Source organism: Stegostoma tigrinum, chromosome 1 (assembly GCF_030684315.1).
Source record: "Stegostoma tigrinum isolate sSteTig4 chromosome 1, sSteTig4.hap1, whole genome shotgun sequence".
NCBI classification, from domain to species: domain Eukaryota; kingdom Metazoa; phylum Chordata; class Chondrichthyes; order Orectolobiformes; family Stegostomatidae; genus Stegostoma; species Stegostoma tigrinum.
This window is the reverse complement of record NC_081354.1, coordinates 114,459,173-114,474,558: the sequence shown is the minus strand read 5'-3', so window position 1 is coordinate 114,474,558 and position 15,386 is coordinate 114,459,173. Positions and strand designations below refer to the sequence as shown.

General features: G+C 42.2%; 1 protein-coding gene across 2 annotated transcripts in view; it reads left to right on the top strand.

The window, feature by feature from the left end:
- Positions 1 to 5,118: 5,118 nt before the first annotated feature.
- Positions 5,119 to 15,386, top strand: part of mtmr7b (myotubularin related protein 7b) — a 93,252-nt gene continuing 82,984 nt past the window's right edge. Inside the window, exon 1 of one of the 2 annotated variants that reach the window (XM_048529629.2) lies at positions 5,119 to 5,364. In XM_048529629.2, the coding sequence (XP_048385586.1) occupies positions 5,341 to 5,364 (24 nt within the window). In that variant the 5' untranslated portion in view covers positions 5,119 to 5,340. The remainder of the gene's footprint in view (positions 5,365 to 15,386) is intronic. The other variant, XM_048529637.2, reaches the window with a different exon arrangement.

Genomic DNA, 15,386 nt, shown 5'->3' with positions numbered 1-15,386 from the left:
TAGGCCAATTGGCTGAGTAATGTCAGATGGTGTTTAATTCAAATAAATATGAGGTGTTGCATTTTGGTGAAACAAATAAAGGCCTGACTTACAAAATTAAAACTGGGCCTTGGGTAGTGTTGTAGAACAGAGACCTAGGGTTTCAGGTACATAATTCTTTGAAACTTGCACCACATATAGGTAAGGTGATTAAGAAGGCATTTAGCATGCTTGCCTTCATTGCTCAGACCTTTGAATATGGGAGTTATATTGAGGTTATATTTGACATTGGTCAGGTGTGTTCTGGAGTACCATGTCCAGTTCTGGTCTCCCTGTTATAGGAAGGATGTTATGAAGATGGAGCGTGTTCATAAAAGATTTACCAGGATGTTGCTGGGAATGAATGCTTTGAGTTATAAGGAGAGTATGCATAGGCTGGGACTTCTTTTCACTGGAGTTTAGGAGTTGAGAGGTGACCCCATAGAGGCTTATAAAATAATGAGGGGTATAGATAAGGTGTCTTTTTCCTAGGGTGGGGGATTTACAGACTGGGGGCATATTTTTAAAATGAGAAGAGAACGATTTTATAAAAGCATGAGGGGCAACTCTTTTACACAGAGAGTGGTTCATTGTGGGAATGAACTTCCAGAGGAAGTGGTGGATGCGGGTACCATTACACTGTTCAAAAGATATTTAGGTAAGTATATGAATTGGAAAGGTTTGCAGGGATATCGGCCAGGAACAAGCAGGTGGGACTAGTTTAGTTTGGAATTATGGTCAGCATGGGCTGGCTGGAATGTCGGATCCGTTTCCATGCTGTATTACTCTATGACGTATTCAGCAGAAAGAAGCTTGTCTTGCTTGCATTAGATGCAGTTGATATATAAACAGCTGTTAGATACAGCTAATTGGCAGTGAAGTAATAGCAATCCAGAAATCAAATAATGGCAAACACAGTTCAGAATCTGGAGATGATTATTTAGAATCCTGGTGTCTGGACATGTGGTTACAGGCTCACCCTGTGGTCAAATTTTGAATCAATAGCTTGGTTAAGCTACAGACATTTAATTACCTACAATTGGCACAAGTTGGATAAGATGCTCAGCATAAGTGCAGTCACTCTCTTGCAGCAATCAAGTGGAAGTAGGCTCCATTTCAGTAGCTTCCTGAAGTTCTCAAATTTCCAGCAATATTGTCCACCCCAACAAACAAGCAGAAAGACAATCTTTGTTTTCAAGAAGGGATTAGGTGATTATTTAGACATAAGTTATGTACATAGGTGTGAAGAAAAAGCAGGAGATGGACACGAGGTAACGGTGCTCATTTATCAAGACTGTGCAGGCATGGTGGTCTGAATGGCCTCCCTCTGCACTGTAAGACATCGATGAATCTAGGAGCGAGAGGGGTTTGCATCTCGGAACTGAGTTTGAAACATGGACCAAAGATAGTGGCTAATTAGGTCTTTTCAATGTTTATTTAGTCATCCAGAATGTGGTTAAAAACAAAATCATATCATGGGGTCAGAGATAATAGGAACTGCAGATGCTGGAGAATCCGAGATAACAAGGTGTAGAGCTGGATGAGTACAGCAGGCCAAGCAGCATCTTAGGAGCAGGAAAGTTGACGTTTTGGACCTAGACCCTTCATCAGAAATGGGAGAGGGGAAGAGGGTTCTGAAATAAATAGGGAGGGGGAGAGGTGGATTGAAGATGGATAGAGGAGAAGATAGGTGGAGAGGAGACAAACAAGTTAAAGAGTTGGGGATGGAGCCAGTAAAGGTGAGTGTAGGTGGGGAGGTAGGAAGGAGGTAGGTCAGTCCAGGGAGGACGGAGCGGTCAAGGGGGCGGGATGAGGTTAGTAGGTAGAAAATGGGGGTGTGGTTTGAGGTGGGAAGAGGGGATATGTGAGAGGAAGAACAGGTTAGGGAGGCGGGGATGAGCTGGGCTGGTTTTGGGATGTGGTAGCGGGAGGGGAGATTTTGAAGCTTGTGAAATTCACATTGATACCATTGGGCTGCAGGGTTCCCAAGCGGAATATGAGTTGCTGTTCCTGCAAACTTCGGGGGGCATCGTTGTGGCACTGCAGGAGGTCCAGGATGGACAAGTCATTTGAGGAATGGGAGGGGGAGTTGAAATGGTTCACGACTGGGAGGTGCAGTTGTTTATAGTGAACCGAACGTAAATGTTCAGCAAGGCAGTCCCAAGGCCTCCACTTGGTTTGCCCGATGTAGAGGAGGCCACACTGTGTACAGTGGATGCAGTATACCACATTAGCAGATGTGCAGGTGAACATCTGCTTGATGTGGAAAGTCTTGTTGGGGCCTGGGATGGGGCTGAGGGAGGAGGTGTGGGGGCAGGTGTCGCACTTCCTGCGGTTGCAGGGGAAAGTGTTGGGTGTGGTGGGGCTGGAGTGGAGTGTGGAGTGGACAAGGGAGTCGCGTAGAGAGTGGTCCCTCCAGAAAGCAGACAAGGGTGGGGAAGGAAAAATGTTGGGGGTTCAGATTGCAGATGGTGGAAGGGTTGGAGGATGATACGTTGGATCCGGAGGTTGGTGGAGTGGTACCTGAAGTTTGCAGGAACAGCAACACATATTCCGCTTGGGAACCCTGCAGCCCAATAGTATCAATGTGAATTTCACAAGCTTCAAAATCTCCCCTGTTCTTCCTCTCACATATCCCCTCTTTCCATCTCAAGCCGCACGCCCATTTCCTACCTATTAACCTCATCTCTCCCCCTTGGCCTGTCCGGCCTCCCTGGACTGACCTATCCCCTCCCTACCTCCCCACCTACACTCACCTTTACTGGCTCCATCCCCACTTCTTTAACTTGTCTGTCTCCTCTCCACCTATCTTCTCCTTTATCCATCTCCGATCCACCTCTCCCTCTCTCCCTATTTATTCCAGAACCCTCTTCCCCTCCCCCATTTCTGATGATGGGTCCAGGCCCGAAACGTCAGCTTTCCTACTTCTAAGATGCTGCTTGGCCTGCTGTGTTCATCCAAATCCATACCTTGTTCTCTCACATCATGGGGTACTAAGTTAACAAGAGTACTGAGGCACTTATATCAAGAGGTAACACAGTGTGGAGCTGGAGGAGCACAGCAGGTCAGGCAGCATCAGAGGAGCAGGAAAGCTGACACTTCGGATTGAGAACATTCTTCAGAAACAGGGGGAGTGGAAGGGAGCTCTGAAATAAATAGATAGAGGAGGGGTGGGACTGGGGAAGATAGGTGGGATGGTGATAGGTGAGTGCAGGTAGGCAGTAGTGGGGATTGGTCAGTGAGGTGGGAGGATGGATAGGTGGGAGAGAAGATGGACATGTTGTGTCAGGTCAAGGAGGTGGGGAAGAGAAGTAAGGAAGGGTTGGTCATGGGATGAGGCTGGGGGCAGGGAGATTTTGAAACTGGTAAAGCCCACATTGAGACCATTGGGTTGTAGGCTCTGAAGGTGGAATATGAGGTGCTGCTCCTTCACTTTCCGGGTGGTGTCATTATGATACTGGAGGAGGCCCAGGACAGAGATGTTGCACATCCTGAGCCTCCTCCAGTGTCACAATGAGGGCACTCGGAAAGTGGCAGAGCAGCACCTCATATTCCACCTTCAGAGCCTACAACCTAATGGTCTCAATGTGGAATTTACCAGTTTCAAAATCTCCCCGCCCCCAGCCTCATCCCACAACCAACCCTGCCTCTCATTCCCTCCTTCTCGACGTGACACACCCTGACATAACCTGTCCATTGATTGACCCTGTCAAAAAGATTGATGATGGCACAGCAGTAGATGCTGCTTATTCGGATTTTAGTAAAGCCTTTGACAAGGTTCTGCATGGTAGACTAATTAATAAAGTGAGATCACATAGGATTTAGGGTGAGCTTGTCAATTGGATACAAAATTGGTTTAACGGCAGGAGACAGAGAACAATGGTGGAGGATTGTTTTTCAGACCAGAGGCCTGTGACCAGTGGTGTTTCACAGGGATCAGTTCTGGGTCCTCTTTTGTTTGTCGTTTATATAAATGATTTGGATAAGAAAATAGAAGGCATGATGAGTAAGTTTGCGGATGAGGCCAAAATTGGTGGCATAGTAGACAGTGAAGAAGGTTTCTAAGATGACAAAGGGATCTTGATCTAATGGGCCATTGGGCTGAAAAATGGCAAAAGGAGCTCAATCTGGATAAATGCAAGGTATTGCATTTTGGTGCAACTAACAAGGGTAGGTCTTATACAATTAATGATAGGGTCTTGTGTAGTGTTGTAGAACAGAAGGACCAAAGGGTGAAAGTACATAATTTTTTAAAGTTTATGCCACATACAGACGTGGTGGTTAAAAAGGCATTTGCCATGCTTGCCTTCATTGCTCAATCCTTTGCATATAGGACTTGGGATGTTATGCTGAGGTTGTATAGACTATTGGTGAGGCCTCTTCTGGGATGCTGTGTCCAGTTCTGGTCTCCCAGTTATAGGAAGAATATTATGGAGAGGGCTCAGAAGAGATTTACCAGGATGTTGTTGGGTATGAAAGGTTTGAGGTATAACGATTGGCTGAATACTCCGCGACTTTTTCCACTGGAGCGTAGGAGGTTGAGAAGTGACCTGAGAGAAGTTTATAAAATAATGAGAGGTATAGATAGAGTTGATGGCAGTTGTCTTTTCCCTAAGATGGAGAATTTCAAGACAAGGAGGCACATCTTCAAAGTGACAAGAGTAAGATTTGCAAAAGGTGAGGCAAATTTTTTATACAGAGGGTGGTTCACGCGTGTCATGAGCTTCCTGTGGAAGTGGTGGATGTGGGTACAATTACAATGTTTAAAAGGCATTTGGGTGGATACAGGATTAGGAAAGGTTTGGAAAGATATGAGCCAGGAACAAGCAGGTGAGACTCGTTTAGTTTGGGATGATGTTCCACATGGACTGGTCGGTCTGAAGTGTCAGTCTCCATGCTGTATGTTTCTGTTAATCGATGAGGTGTTGGTTATTCAAACAAACAGAAATGCAACAAAATTAGCATTTGGAGTAAAAATTATTAAACTTTATTGAAGCAAATCAAAGCCAACCGGTAGGTCGATTCCTATTTTACAGGAGAGGTAACAGTAGGAATCAAATGAGACTTTCAGGTGGTGCGTATGGAACAGGCAGGCAATAGGGCCCTGAGGGAGCAGATACGCAGTGGTTGCTGGGTGAGCGTGTACTGGGTTGTAGAGGGAGAGATGGCAGCTGCAGCATCAGGAGCATCCATCTGTTAAAACAGGAGCAGCTCAGGCACTGGCCCTGCACCCTCCAGGGGAAGGAGGCACAATCTTCCTGTCGAAACCGGGCCCTTCTGGGCTCCCCGCCGGGTGGCTGCTTGGTTTCTTTCAGGCAAGGGATGGAGCACATCAGAACCCCAAAGGTAAGAGCACAGGCTCAATATGCACCTGGGCATCCCAGCTATTCTGTTATTGTGGGAGCCATGAGTATTTGTTATTTTGACCTTGTCTTTAGTGATCAATTGGATTTGAACACCTTGCTTTTTTTTAAAAAAAAGGAGCATGCTTTGTTTTAACCCTTCATGTACATAGAATACAAATAGATTTTTTATTAAACAAAATCTGTAAAGGATCATATAGTTTAATTACAAATGCCGTATGTAGCCTTTGGGATAGTTTTAAAGGATTAATTGTCTCCTTTAAAAAGGTAAACTCTGCACAGCCTCAAATTCTAAATTCATTGGTCTGTACCTGTATTCCATTCTATGTAAGGTTCATGAAGGAAAATTTGCTCCTTCATTACTAAGCTGTATTTTGTTAGATTAAGGCTAGAACAAGGCTGGGGCTTTTTTTTCATCCTTTTTGTGAGGACAGCAAGTGGGAAGCTGTTTACTCGATAATAATGTTTGAAATAACCACTGACATTGTATCTTTAACAATTTCACATGTCAATAAGATATTAAAAATAAGGTTAAAGTTTCAATGATACTGATTTAGGGGATCAATTAAAATATACAGTTAACATAAACTGACCAAACAATCCGGAAACACAACAAGTATTATTAAAGATGTTAAAGGGATATGTCTGTTGGTGGGTAATGCTTAGCACATGCAGAGGCCTGTGAGACATCCAGAGGATGCATAATTGACAGTCAAAGCTGGCCATGAATATTGGTAGAAAACAAAAAGCAGTGGAGTGGAAGAGAAGCCCAAAAACAAAGATTTTCTGACTGAGGAAGTTGTATGAGGGATGGAATGGAGTGTTTGCTTGTGAGGGATCAAATGAAATGGGAATAGCATGGAAGGGGCAGATGAAGTGATGGAGTTGGTTAAGTGTGGCAAGATAACAGGGGCAAGGATTTGAGGAAACTTCTTCTTTAAGTTATTCTTGTTCTTTGGTACCAAGGATGAAGATTTTCTACAACAAAAGCAGAAATTGCTGGAAAAGTTCAGAAGGCCTGACAGCGTCTGTGAGGAGAAATCAGAGCTAATGTTCTGGGTCCAGTGACCCTTCCTCAGAACTGCCAGACCTGCTAGGCTTTTCCAGAAATTTCTGTTTTTGATTCTAAGTTACAGGATGTGCAGTTCTTTTGGTCTATATGACAATTCTCTAGGTTTGGTTGGAAAAGCTTTGGTAAATTGTCAAATGTATATAAAAAAGTCTGAAGAGATATTCCACATCTAAATTCAAATGGGATTTCATCACATAAGCCTAGACCTAAGGAAGGAATTGTTGTCATATCGCTATGAAATTTGAATTCTATTATTATGGAACCACTAATGTCCCAGGGATGACCAAAAAAGTGAAACTAAAATAATGAGAGATATAAATCGAGTTGGTGGTAGTTGTCTTTTTCCTAGGATGGGGGAATTCAAGACTAGGGAGCGCATCTCTAAGGTGAGAGGAGAGAGATTTAAGAATGACATTAGAGGCAACTTTTTTTGCACAGAGGGTGGTTTGTGTATGAAATGAACTTCCTGAGGAAGTGGTGGATGCAGGCACAATTACAACATTAAAAAAAAATGGTTAAGTACATGAATAGGAAAGATTTGAAGAGAGATGGACCTGGAGCAGGCAGGTAGGACTGGTTTAGTTTGGAATTATGTTTGGCACGGACTGGTTGGACCAATTGTTCGGTTTCTGTGCTGTATGACTCCATGATACTTAAAGGTTGATGGCTCATACTGTATATGAGGATTTGTTAGAAGCATTAAAAAATGTGTTTCTGCTTCAGGCTACTGTTAATATAAACAAAAGATGATGAATAAAAGAAACATAGAAAAATGTATGTCACAGAATGAGGCCATTTCACCAAAACGTCCATGCTGACCAAAATATAAAAGAGCTATCCAGTCCAATTTCACCTTCTCAATTTTGATTCAAGGCAGAGTAAGTTGGGAAGACTCAAACTTACACTCAAATGTTGTTTGAGTGCCTTGACAGTTTTTGGCTCTACCAGCCTTGTTATAAGCAGAGGCTTCCAGATTCCTAAATCTTTTGGATTAGAAAAATCCTTAACTTCTCTCGACTCCATTTACCAATTGCTATGCCTCTGTTTGTAACCTCCCTGTGAACAGAACTTCGTGATTTGGCTCATGGTATTCTGCAACTAATTTTGATTGCCTTTGACAGCTGGGAGGAAGTACAGAGAAATTTTCCAGAATTCGTTTTTCGTATCTGTTTGCCTGTGACCACGGATCTGTTCTGGGACCTCTGCTTTTTGTGATCTTTATAAATGACTTGGATGAGGAAGTGGAAGGGTGAGTTAGTAAATTTGCTGATGACATGAATGTTGGTGGAGTTGTGGACAATGTGGAGGGCCCTTGTAGGTTGCCATGGGACATTGACAGGATGTAGAGCTGGACAAAGAAGTGGCAGATGGAATTCAACCCGGAAAAGTGTGAAGTGATTCATTTTGGAAGGTCGAATTTGAATGCAGAATACAGGGTTAATGGCAGGATTCTCGGCAGTGTGGAACAACAGAGGGATCTTGGGATCCACGTCGATCGATCCCTCAAAGTTGCTACCCAAGTTGATAGGGTTGTAAAGAAGACGTACGGTGTGTTGGCTTTTATTGGCAGGGGAATTGAGTTTAAGAGCTGCGAGGTTATGCTACACTTCTATAAAACCCTGGTTAGGCCACAATTGGAATATTGTGTTCAGTTCTGGTCACCTCATTATGAGCTTTAGAGAGGGTGCAGAAGAGATTTACCAGGATGCTGCCTGGACTGGAGGACGGGCCTTATGAGGAAAGGTTGTGGGAGCTAGGGTTTTTCTCGTTGGAGCGAAGACAGACGAGAGGTGACTTGACAGAGGTATCAAGATGATGAGAGGCATACATAGAGTGGATAGTCAGAGACTTTTTCCCAGAGGGGAAATAACTATTACAAGGGGGGTATAATTTTAAGGTGATTGGAGGAAGGTATAGGAGAGATGTCAGAGGTAGGTTCTTTACACAGAGAGTGGTGGGTATGTGGAATGCGCTACCAGCAGTGGTAGTGGAGTCAGACACTTTTGAGACTTCTAAGTGATGCTTGCATAAGCACATGCAGGAAAGTAAAACGTAGTGTATGGAGGGTAGATTGATCTTAGTAGGATAATAGGTTGGCACAACATCATGAGCTGAAGGGCCTGTACTGTTCTATGTTACTTGCCTCTCTAAATGCTACTGGTAGGTGGGGAGAATTGGAGGTTATTGTACTTAATTCTGAAATAGCTGATGGGAAAGGTTTGTTGAGTCAGCAGGTAAAGTTTCTGTTATTTTCATAGACTTGGCTAATGCTTTGTTAATTTTGTCATAACATGAATCCATCGTGACTTAATTCCTCTTGTTAGTTGGCTGTTGGAGTGTCTCATTTGGATATATATACATATAACTCCTATTCTTTTAAATAGTGCGTATGTTTCAGATAAAAGTAACTTACGAGAATCAAAAGAGTGAATGCACTTTTTACAAGTTATCAAGTATCTAATCCATAAAGCCTCATCTGTGTCTGAATGTGATATTTTACATATATTCTTACAAAAGTAAACTTCGTGGCGGATGTGTGAATTACTTCCATCAGGACTAAATTTTCAAGTAAAGAGGCTAATTCACACTGATCACCAACTCAACTAGTCTCCCCATATAAATACAGTACCTACAAGAGCAGGTCAGAGGCTAGGAATACTGCAATAAATAACTCATCTGACTCCCCAAAGGTGTTCATCATCTACAAGGTACATCTCAGTAGGGTGATGGAATACTCACTATTTGCCTGGATGAATGCGGCTCCAACACTCAAGAAGCTTGACACCATCCAAGACAAAGTAGCTCACTTATTGGCACCACATACACAAGCACCCACTCCCTCCATAACCAATGCTGAGTAGCAGCAGTGTATACTGTCTACATGTCTATGGAAATTTGCCAATGATCCTTAAACAGCACTTTTCAAAACCCATGAGCATGTCCAACCTGAGGGATAGGGCAGCAGATACATGGGAGCATCTCTACTTACAAGTTCCCTTCATGGTCAAAACCCTGAAATTCCATCCTTTAGTGAATGAGAAAAAGAAAAGCAGGAACCGATAGAACACAGGTGGACAATGGGTACTGCTAGAGGGGACAATTGCATAAATCAAACACTTGCACGTCACATGGTCAAAGCCATCTATAAGCATAGTACTTGCATGTGAAAAGCATGCACTGACCATCACGAGTAGTTGAAGTGTAATTTGCAGACAAGCTGGAGCTGAAGGGTTGCGTATAAATGGAGCTTTGGTTGACAACAAGTATCTGATTAGTCTGTGGATTAGTGACCAGGTATAGAGTTATAGCGTCACAGAGATGGTAGAAGTCTGGTAGCTTTTCTGTATCTTGTTCAGAGTGGAAACAGACCCTTTGGTCCAACTTGGCCGTACAAACCTGACATCCTAAATCAATCTCGTCCTGTCTGCCAGCATTTGGACCATATCCCTCTAAATCCTTCCTATTCATGTATCCATCCAGATGCTTTTTAAATGTTGTAATTGTATCGGCCTCCACTACTTCCTCTGGCAGCTCATTTCATACACCCTCCACCCTCTGTTTTAAAAGGTTGCCCCTTAGGTCCCTTTTAAATCTTGCCCCGCTCACCTTAAACCAATCCCCTCAAGATTTGGACTCCCTACACTGGGAAAAAGACCTTGGCTATTCACCCTATCCATGCCCTTCATGATTTTATAAACTTGTATAATGTCACCCCTCAGCCTCCAATGCTCCAGAGGAAATAGCCCCAATCTATTCAATTTCTCCTGAAAGCTCAAACCCTCTAACCCTAGCAACATCCTTGTAAATCTCTTCTCAACCCTTTCAAGTGTCACATCTTTCTTATAGCTTTGATGACAAAGACTTTCCGACTTCCAACAACTGTGTGATTTGTTCTTAGGTAACTGAGCAGTTTGGGATTCTGAACAAGATACAGAAAAGCTACCAGCTTAGGAGATGTCTCTGTTCTCTGCAGTAAAACTACTTTAAGCCTGAAAAAAAGTTTATTTTCCTCTCGCAGTTGCTGTAAGTTATGAGTTTTAACCAGTAAGTCAGAGACCTTTTATAAGAGCGAATCAGCCACCCTTTACCTCTTGTAACCCAGTGAAAGCAGCTGGAGAAGGAAGACTTGGAAGCAGCATATGCACTGTCTCAGCTGATCCTATGAACAGAAACCACACAACCTCCTTGCCAATTCTCTCTCTGCCCATAACATGCTGTATGTCTGTGTGTGTGTGTATGTCAGTTATGCTGACAGTTCATAATTGACCTGTAGCTAGGCTTTGTTTACTTGTAATAAACAATAATACTTGTTAAGTATGGAAACCTGGTCCATGCTTCTGATCTTGGGTCTGAAAGTCAGTCAAATTTGAGAATGCTAAGCACTTTTTAAAATCTTTAACTTTTGTGATGACTCTGCAAATAGCAGGGGTTGATTTTTAGTCAGTTTTGAATTGTAATTCAATAAGTTTAAAAAATTATTCTTCCTTTTATTCAAGGAAAGCTTGAAATTAGGACTAGTCAAAATTAAGGAACTGTAATCATGTGATAGATGCGGCTTTAATTACAAAAGCTGTTATAAGTGATTTCAACTGGGTTATAAATAGTAGAACCAATTCGCTCCTTCTCACCTGGTCATCGCAACAAGCTCCAATTATAGCTCTCTGGAGCTGGAAGGATTGGGTTATTTTAGTCATGGGTGTGCTATTGATCAGTGGATCACTGCGATACCCTGCCCTCCCCCTTTTTTCTGCATGTAAACTGATGTTTTCCCAGCCACCATTAGTTCTGAGGAAGGGTCACTGGACCCAAAATGTTAACTGTATTTTCCTTCACAGATGCTGCCAGACCTGCTGAGTTTTTCCAGCAACTTCACTTTTGTTACTGCTATACCCTCAGTAAGTTTCGGGAGTGTTGTTGAAACCATCCAGATAAGTGAAAAGCAAACCACCACAGCCTTAGCTCACACGTTGTAAGTGGTGGAGAAATTTTTTGGGAGTCGAAAAGTGATTGTGTACTCATAATCTAGTAATTGATCATCTCTGGTTGCATTTATTTTTTATTGATGGTAATCCCAAGGTTGTTGAAATATGGCATTCCATCATTTGCAATGTCGTTGCATGTCAAGGGAAAACAGTTGATGATCATTATTGCCTTGTACTTGTATGGCACGCATGTTATCTAACATTCACCAGCAGAAGCCTGGATGTTCTCTATGTCTTGTATGTGATGTGACCCATTGAAGTAACTTGTAAAAACTGAACATAACTGCTGTGGTTGTAATAAAAAAATGAAAGAACTGCGGATGCTGTACATCAGAAACAAAAACAGAAGTTATTGATAAAGCTCAATAGATCTGGCAGCATCTGTGAAGAGAAAACAGAGACCAGTGACCCTTCCTCAGAATTGATGTTAGCTAGGAAAATCTTGGTTTATATGCAGAAGAAAGGGTAGTGGGGAGGCAGTACGGAGTAAATGATAAGTGGAGATAGAGCCCAAAGAGAAAGAAGGGCAGTTGGACAGACAAAGGAGTAGAAAATGATCTGGCTCAGAGGGTGAATAGCTCCTCTACATTGGGAAAATGAAGCGTAGACTTGGTGACCATTTCGCACAACATGTACATTCTCCCTGCAGCTTCCAGTTGCCTGCTACTTTAACACACCACCCTGTTCCCTGGCCGACATCCCTGTCTCAGGCTTGCTGTAGTGTTCCAGTGAAGCTCAGTGCAAGCTGGAAGAACAACAGCTCATTTTTTGCTTAGGGATCCCGCAGCCCTCCAGACTCAATATCAAGTTCAATAATTTTAGGGTTTGAACTCTCCTATGTCTCAGCCCCCTACCCCACACACCAGGCCTTGTTATCACAACAGTCTGCCATTACACACTACCTGTTGTTAGCCATTAACTGTTTCCATTAACAGTTATTCACCCTACTAGCCAGACTGGTATCCACTCCTTTGTCGGTCCAACTGCTCTTATCTTTCTCTGGACTCTACTCCCACTTGCCATTTCCTCCTTACTCCCTCGCCCCACCCTATCTTCTGCATATAGACAATTTTCTAGCTACCATCAGTGCTGAGGAAGGGGCACCGGACCCGAAACATTGACTCTGTTTTCTCCTTCACAGGTGCTGCCAGTCCTGCTGAGCTTTTCCAGCAATTTTGTTTTTGTTCCTGATTAAGTAATTCCTTTTAGGGATGAATTAAAAATTGGAGGCTGTCATTCATGTGCATATTCAGCAATTGACAAAAAGTCTTTACAAGAAAATTACTGCAGATGCTGGAGATTTGAAATAAAAGCAGAAGGTGCTGGAGAAATTTAGCATGACTGGCAACATCTGTGAAGAGAAAAGTATAGTTAACATTTCAAGTCCATAGTCATATTGGACTCAAAAATATTAACTCTGTTTGTGTTTCTCCAGCAGTTGCCAAACCTGCTGAGTTTCTCTAGCCTATTCTGAGAAAATGTACATCTCTGAAACCTGGGGTAAAAGTCTTCAGTCTCTACTTGCAGCTGGAGAAAGTATATAACAGTGACACAAAAACAGAAGGAATGCAAGTATGTAGAGAGGAATAAAAGGCCATTTTAGTTGTGGTTCAGCTGACCGCGGCTACTATAAGCAGACCGTTTGAAAACTGAAAAGTGATTTGTGTTTAATAAGGGTTTTAAATCCCAGCATTTAAAGTTAGAGCAAGTTCCAAAATTTAGTGAGAATGGCTTTTGAAACAACAATTTACTTAGAACAGAGTTTGAATAAGAGGCATTACTATTTTTGTATTTTACATTTCAGTGTATTCTAGAGAGCAGTCTTCTGGTCTGATAGGACCAAAGTGACTTCATCTGTTTTTTATTCTATTGCACTTGCTTTGTATCAAATAGTAATAAATTGAGAATAGTTTTACACTGATGTCATTTGGTCATGGAAACTTGATTTTTCAAAATGTTGATAACAGAAGGCTGCTTTATGTAAACAACTGCACAATCATATAAACCAAAGCAAAATCTGGATTCACAAGAACCACAGATATGTGCCTCAACTTTCATTAATATCTGTGAACCTGGAGTCGAACGATGCATGTTGAGTGGGTAAACAAAAGCTAACATTTCCCTCTAGCCTTTCTAAAAGATGGTGACTTATTTTGGTGTACAGTGTTTTTAAATTCACTCGTGGATGTGCACATCACTGGCTGGCCAGCATTTATCGCCTATCCCTAGCTGCCCTTGAACTATTGAACTGAGCCATTTCAGAGGGCAGTTGAAAGTCAGCCACGTTGCTGTGGGTCTGGAGTCATGTATTGGTCAGACCGGATGAAAGCAACAGATTTCCTTCTGTAAAGTGCATTAGTGAGCCAGATCTGACAATTGACATGGTTTTATCCACAGATTTTTAACTCCAATTTTTTTACAATTGAATTCAAATTCTACAATCTGCTGTGGTGGTATTTGAACCTGGGCCACCAGAACTTTAGCTGAGTTTCTGGATTAATAGTCAAGTGATAATACCGTGCTTCATATGAGTCTGAAAGAATGTGATAGCTGCAGGAAATGCAATAGCCTGACCTGATCAATCATACGGTTGCAATGAAGAGTGAAACCTCTTGTCCTAGGTCAGGGCTATTGAGATCAATATATCGCTGCGTGAGATTAGCTAACTGAGTTGTATTTTTGACCCAACCATCTTCAGTTGCTTTAGTAATGATCTTCCATCCATCATAAATTCAGAAATGCGGATGTTCGGTGATGATTGCACTATGTTAAGCGCCATTTGTGACTGTCAGATTCTAAAGCTCTCCATGTCAGCAAGATGCAGTACAGCAACTCACCAGAGTTCTTTCGACAGCACCTTATGATTCACAGTCTTTAGCATGTAGAAGGCAAGCACAGTAGAGACAAGGAAAACCGCTGTTTGAAAGGTCTCATTCAAACCACACACCACCTTAACTCAAAACTATATCACCCTTACTTCGTTGTTGTTAGAACAAAATCGTAACTTCAATGTGAATGGAGCTACATTCCAGAGACTGCAACTGTCCAAGAAGAGAGTTCACCACCTTTGCACGGGCAATTAAGGATGTATAATAAATTCTGGCCCAGTCAACATTGCCCTCATTTTGTGAAAAAATAAAAGGAAGTAGGATCTGAATATGGAGTATTTGTAATTTGTTTAACTTTGTGCATTGACTGTGTAGAAATTTTTTTTTATCACTTGTGTAATGAAATCTTTTTACTTTCAACGGTAGTAATATAATAATGTTTTGAACAAATTGGCAAATTAAACCAATATGGGACAATTTTAGTAGCATCACCCAATAAAATTCCTTTGATAAATAATGAACTAAAATATATTTAAGCTGTTTTAAGAAACCTAATAATTACCTGTTTCAGCAAATTTAAACATAATGAGAATAGCTTTCATCAGGGTCAGAGAACGGTCAGAGAGCCTGCCTATTTTGCAGCTTATTTGATTTTCCTTTCTCTTGAGCAGGGTGACCGACCCAATAACATCAGTTTTCTGTCCAGGTTGAAGTTGGATACAACCCTGTGGTCATGATTTCTTGGTCCATCAAACAGGTGTAAGCAGTACAAGCACATCCTTCACATCCTCATTAAATAGAATCATGACTGATCAGACATTCCTCACGTCCACATTCTTTCCCTTTCTCCTTAATCCTTGATGACTTGAGCTGGTTAAGAATCTATCTATCTTAACCTTAAATATACACAGGATTCTACCTCCACAGCCTTCTGTGGCAAGGAGTTCCAAAAACACTAAATCCTCTGAAGAAATTCCTCCTCGTATCAGTCTTAAGTTGGCACCCTTTTGTTATGAGACTGTGTCCTCTGGCCCAGTCTGTCTCATGAGGGAAAACATGAGGAACAGTTCTGGGGAAGGGTCACCGGACCCGAAACGTTAACTCTGTTTTCTCCTCCACAGAT